The 5537-nt window shown below is 28.8% G+C and overlaps 1 protein-coding gene across 2 annotated transcripts; it reads left to right on the top strand.

The window, feature by feature from the left end:
• Nucleotides 1–293: 293 nt before the first annotated feature.
• LOC118186620 (THAP domain-containing protein 2-like) lies at nucleotides 294–3394 on the top strand. 2 transcript variants are annotated; one of them, XR_015041861.1, is made up of 5 exons: nucleotides 297–726; nucleotides 1507–1683; nucleotides 2388–2450; nucleotides 2723–2788; nucleotides 3287–3394. XR_015041861.1 is itself a non-coding variant. In XM_085819748.1 (3 exons), the coding sequence occupies exons 1-2, from the start codon at nucleotides 574–576 to the stop codon at nucleotides 1660–1662; spliced, it is 309 nt and encodes a 102-aa protein (XP_085675874.1). In that variant the 5' UTR covers nucleotides 294–573; the 3' UTR covers nucleotides 1663–1683; nucleotides 2388–2654. The 2 variants fall into 2 exon arrangements, 1 of the variants encoding a protein (XP_085675874.1); XM_085819748.1 differs by lacking the exons at nucleotides 2723–2788; nucleotides 3287–3394 and having other exon boundaries at nucleotides 294–726; nucleotides 2388–2654.
• Nucleotides 3395–5537: the final 2143 nt, after the last annotated feature.

The raw sequence follows: 5537 nt of genomic DNA on the forward strand, positions 1-5537 counted from the left end.
AATATTAAACACGCGTACGCGGTGCTCAATGATTTGACTTATGACGTTGTTGCATAGTCTTTTCAGACAAAATAATGTATTTTAATCATAAAATTCCTTTTAACAAATAGTTTACAAACATGTAACCTGTTAGAAAATTTCCATTTTGCAAAAGATCATACGTAAAATTATGTTTACATTTGTTCACATACCTGAAGTTTTGAAGAGGCCATTTCTTTCTACGTTTAAAATATCCATTAACGTTCCCCATTTGTTATTTCTATACTCTTTACTAAATCAAGCAGCGTATTTTTTCGAAAAATTTCACCATTTACTCGAACTCGATTTTTTTTTTTTTCTATCGCCATCCTCAGTAATAAGCACGTGCGAAACAGCCCCTTTGATAACAAACTAGCCCCTTTCCCTGAGCCTGGACAAAGATTCTTTGGCCTGGAGGAATGTTGAGGTTAAGGCTACTATAAAGGGGAGCTGAATCATCATCCATTTTGAAGCTAACTTGTTGGTATTCGCTATTGGATTAGCACTGATTTCTTGACATATTTGTGGATCGATTCCGACCTAATTTTCAGAAAAATGGGTGGTTGTGCTGCACCAAATTGTTCGAATCAGTCTAAAAAAAACTTTAGGATGTTTCGTTTCCCTAGAAATGAAGAAAGACGAAGAAAATGGATAGTTAATTCTCGTCGAGATCAATGGATCCCGGGCCCAGGAGCGTATCTTTGTGAGGTAAGTTCAGCTTCGTATTTTTCCATAGAATGTTAGAAAAATTACTCTTCTTGGTACTTTAAAATATTTATTTTCATTTAACTGTCACTTATTGACGATCAACTGATTTTATAAGTACAAAATCAACTGCGGAATGTGTATGCGTTTGTGCAGTAAAATATCGTTGTTTCATGTTGTTTCTTTTGTTATCGTGAAAAGTTTATACCGTTTGTAAAATTTATATCATACATTTCATGTAAACTTTGTGCTCAGTTAGAAATGTGATGTGCCTTTTTCTTTCTTTAATTTTACTGTACGATTGGTGATTTAAAGTAGCATTCTATGTTTTGATTCTGATGTATTGTCGCCAAATCGGATAGTTGGCGCCAATGTTAAAAACTGGATGATATGATCCAAATAATAAATGATTTTGTTTTTTCTTTATAGTAAGATAAATATATTCTGTATTTTTAGACATTTTTAAGAAGTTAAATATTAATTTAAATATTCGATGAATCGTTTTGATCCCATTATTATCCTTTATTGTAGTAGCAAATCTTAATGTTGTATTTTTAACTATAGGTACTTTAAATTTATTTTTAGTGTGTGAGCAGGAAATATGTTTTAAGTAGTTTTACAAACATGATTACTTTTTAAAAATTTTGTTCTATTTTCATAAAAAAATTTAAATTTATCAGAAAATTACATTCTTAAATTATTATAATATATGTAACTGTAATTTAATACTAGTGCTTTTGATTTTAATGTTAAATTTCATGCATGCTTTTGTTAAATATGCAGGTACATTTTGAAGAAAATCAATTTGAATGCTCTAGGCAAGATGGGCGTAAAAAACTCAAGCCCAATGCTGTGCCAACTCTTTTCAATGTGCCTAATCCCCCACAACTGTTGACCCCACAGCATCTAAAAGGCATTGGTTTACCAAAGCACCGTTAAGTTACATCCAATTTTTGTAATGTATGTGTTTTTTATTTTTATGGTTTTTCATAAAAAAAATATGTTTTTATTACAAATGGACTAAATTGCTTTATAAAAGAATCAAAATATTGAGATTAAGGCATTATGTGATAAAGCTGTAATTACAGTCCCTAAGATTAGATTAAAAAATTAAAATTTTGCTGTTGTTATATATATAATTAAGTATGTACTTTGTTATTATAATCATATATTGAAAATTAAGCATAAAACCTCAATTTGATGTAGTTTTTGGATAAAGTTTTTGTAGTTTTTCGAGGACGGTCATACATGGGTCTGGTTTCTTCAAATTTGCTCCTAAAAGAAAGAAACTGGTATCTGATTGCCTTCAAAGTCAAAAGAGTTTAAATCAAAATTTGTATTAAAATAAAGTTGCTTTTTTGCTTAATTTTAAATTCCAGATAAATAGAGAGAAATATGTATGGAGTAACTAGAAGAAATAATATTGAAATTAATAATATTTATCTTGAGTAATACAATAATATAGTTATAATACATTGATTTAAATGTATATTTTAATGTCTTATATGTCTTGTCTGAATGTTGTTATTTTTTGTTTAAAGATTTACAAAACTTATTAGGATTATTTATATTATTTATTATTAAAATTACATTAAGTATATTTTATTTATCAGCATTTTCAGGTATCCTTACTTATATGTGTTTCATAATTTTTGCATCTTCAGGGTGGCTTGCTGCACGGTTTACCTTTATCAACTGAAGCGATTTCTGTTGCTGAACCATCTGTTGTAAGTCTTCATTTGAACAGTTATTAAATATTTAGTATTATAAACTTTTTCTAAAAAGTATTAACACTGTTTCTAAAATTAAAAAATATATTAACGTAATATTTACTTATGTTTAAGAAGTATGAATGCTATGAACAGTCCAATGTATTTATGCTTTTTTATAAGTTGAGTTACTTTGAAAATGGTAATGATTATTTGTATTTATTTTTATCCGATCAGAGTTTATAATTTCTTTCACTTCCACATATTTCATATATTATAATTTCTTTTAGGTTCATTTGCCACAACCTTGAGCTTCATATTTTGGAGAAATAAATTTTGCTGCCGAAGTATCTGATGTAAATTGCCATTTTGCACTTCTAAAAAATTTTAATAGTTTTTTAACATCTATTCGTAAACTGTACTATGTTTTTTTAAATGTTTCCATCTTCATAATCATGCACTTTGTTTCATTTCACCAGTGGTTGCAAATGTGTACATTACAGTACATCTCAGGTGTGTTTGCAACAACATTTAGCATTACCTTCTGATTAAATAACAGCTGCTAGTAAAGAATCTATTCTATGTTTTCATTTGAGCAGCTATTAAATGTCATATGTTTTACATATATTAATGAATTTTTATACGATTTCTGAAATATGAAATTGTTTGTCTTATGGTTGCTAAACAGCTGTACTATATCTGGCTGTTGTGCTATGGAATTATTTTTGAATTTTGAGTGTTAACAATTTATTATCTATTTATGAATTATAAAATGTTATGTAAAATAATTATTTCTTAAAATGAATGTAGTTTATATTATCTGTATTTCTAAATTTCTTATATATATATTTCAGGTTTGTTTGCATGAACAAGCTTCAACTTCATCTTGTGATAAAATGCCATCTATCTGTGAAGGATCTCATGTAAGATAATTAGTGTATTATTAAATTGCTTGCTTATACAAAACGTTTCTATTAACTTTTTTTTGGGGGGGGGGTAAAAGGAATGTAATTAATTTCATCAGCATTTACAAATTCTTTGTGTACATTTCAGGTTTGTTTGCAAGAACAGCCTTTAGCCTCATTTTGCAATGAAATACCATCTATTTGTGAAGGCTCTGATGTAAGTTGATAACTAATGTGTAATTAAATTACTTCCTTATATGCATTTAAAATGTTCTATAAAGTAATTTTTTGGTAAAAGGAATGTAATTAATTTCATCAATAGTTGCAAATTCTCTATGTAAATTTCAGTTTTGTTTGCAAAAACAACCTTTAGATTCATCTTGCAACCAAATTGTAATTAATTTTAATTAATTTCATCAGCATTTGTGAAGGCTGTGATATAAGTTGATAATTTGTGTTATTAAATTGCTCATGATTATGGAGATAATCGATCCCTTGAAAAGCTGGAAATAAATTTTAAAAATCTATTTTTAAGTGAAATAAATTTTAAATATTAGAAAATAAAACAAAAATAATCTAGAAAATGCTGAAAACAATAGAGTCAAATTTAAAAACCCACCACAGTATAGGAAAAGAGACCTGGAACTTGCATTTTTATTTTGTGGATATTTATTTTTTATATTTATTTTGTGTATTATTTAATCCAAAGGGGCTTTGTCCCTGAAGGACTATTGTTTTCGTTTTGTATTGAAACACTATAAACAGCTGCATCACTTTTCAAATTGTTGCCACCAAATATTATCACCCTGTACTATATTTAAAGAAATTATATAGTGAAGACTCATAAATGCATGTATGTTTTTTGCATTCTGATAAAACAACGGTACCTAGAGCCATCAAATTTTGAATGACTTAATTCTACTGTGAATATGGACATCTGGAAGACCGAATTTGAAATTCGGAATTTTTTTTAATATATATTTTATATGTTGTAAAACTTTAATGAATTTTTGATTAACAAACTTGAGGATTTCAAAGCGAGCAATGGCAATGTTGTACAGAAAAGACACTTTTATCTCCAGCGTGTGAGACAATGAATCGGGAATTCTGAAGATATGTTCATTTTAAAATTATCTGGCAATATTGCTGTTGAACTGAATTTTATAGTTTAAGTGTGAAAAACTTGATATTTAATAAATAAAGGTAAAACACAAAATGTTAAAAAAAGGCCCCTTTGGGTGTAATTTAAAATCTGAAACCTTTCAGATCTTTTTTGTTTGTTTGTTGTGTTCCCCCCCCTTCTTTGATGATTATTCATATAGATTTTTTCTTTATTCCAGGATGTTCTTTTAAGGAATTTTATAAAACAGCAGACTGAATTGATCTCGCTTCTGCAATGCGAGAACAAAATATTACTGAAAGAACTTACAGCAACCAAAAAAAAAATGAAATTAATGTTTTAAAAAAATAGCATAGCACTGAAATTCAACTTCATGACCTTCAAGTACAGCATGAGGAATTGCTGAAAGGAGTGAAAACATTTCTTTCAGATGAACAAATAGCAATGTTGAAAATTCCTCGTAGAAGCATTGCAAAATGGTCTAACGAGGGAATAATAAAAGGCCTCAAAGTTAGATTTGCCTTGGGCAAGCATGGTTATAATTACTTGCACAGAATAGGTTTTCCGTGCCTTCATACAGCACTTTAAATAAAAGACTTCAAGGTCTTGAAATGAATTTTGGAGTCATCAGTGAGATGATTGAACCTTTGAAATTTAAAGGAGAAAAAATGAATGCTAGTGATAAAGACTGTATTTTATCATTGGATGAAATGGAGATTTCTGGCAATCCTGATTTTGATATTTCAAAACGTAAATTTATTGGTAAATGTACATTAGGAAATCAAAAGGGTACAGGAAATCACTATTTAGTTATTTTACTAAGAGGTTTGAAGCTGAAATGGAAGCAAGTGGTTGCCCATGAGATAACTGGACAGGTAACAGGATGCCAGCTCAAACAACTTGTTGTCAATGTTATCGAAGCTGTCAATTCTGTTGGATTTAATGTTGCTGGTATTGTTAGCGATATGGCAGCAGTAAATAGAAGCCTGTGGAATTCTTTGGGAATATCTGTTTCTCGAAACCAAAGAAATAATTTCACTACTGAAATTAAGGGCAAAATTATTTATGTATTTGCAGATG

Source organism: Stegodyphus dumicola, chromosome 7 (assembly GCF_044657685.1).
Source record: "Stegodyphus dumicola isolate Sdum_Otavi_A_Nest chromosome 7, ASM4465768v1".
Taxonomy (NCBI): Eukaryota; Metazoa; Arthropoda; class Arachnida; order Araneae; family Eresidae; genus Stegodyphus; species Stegodyphus dumicola.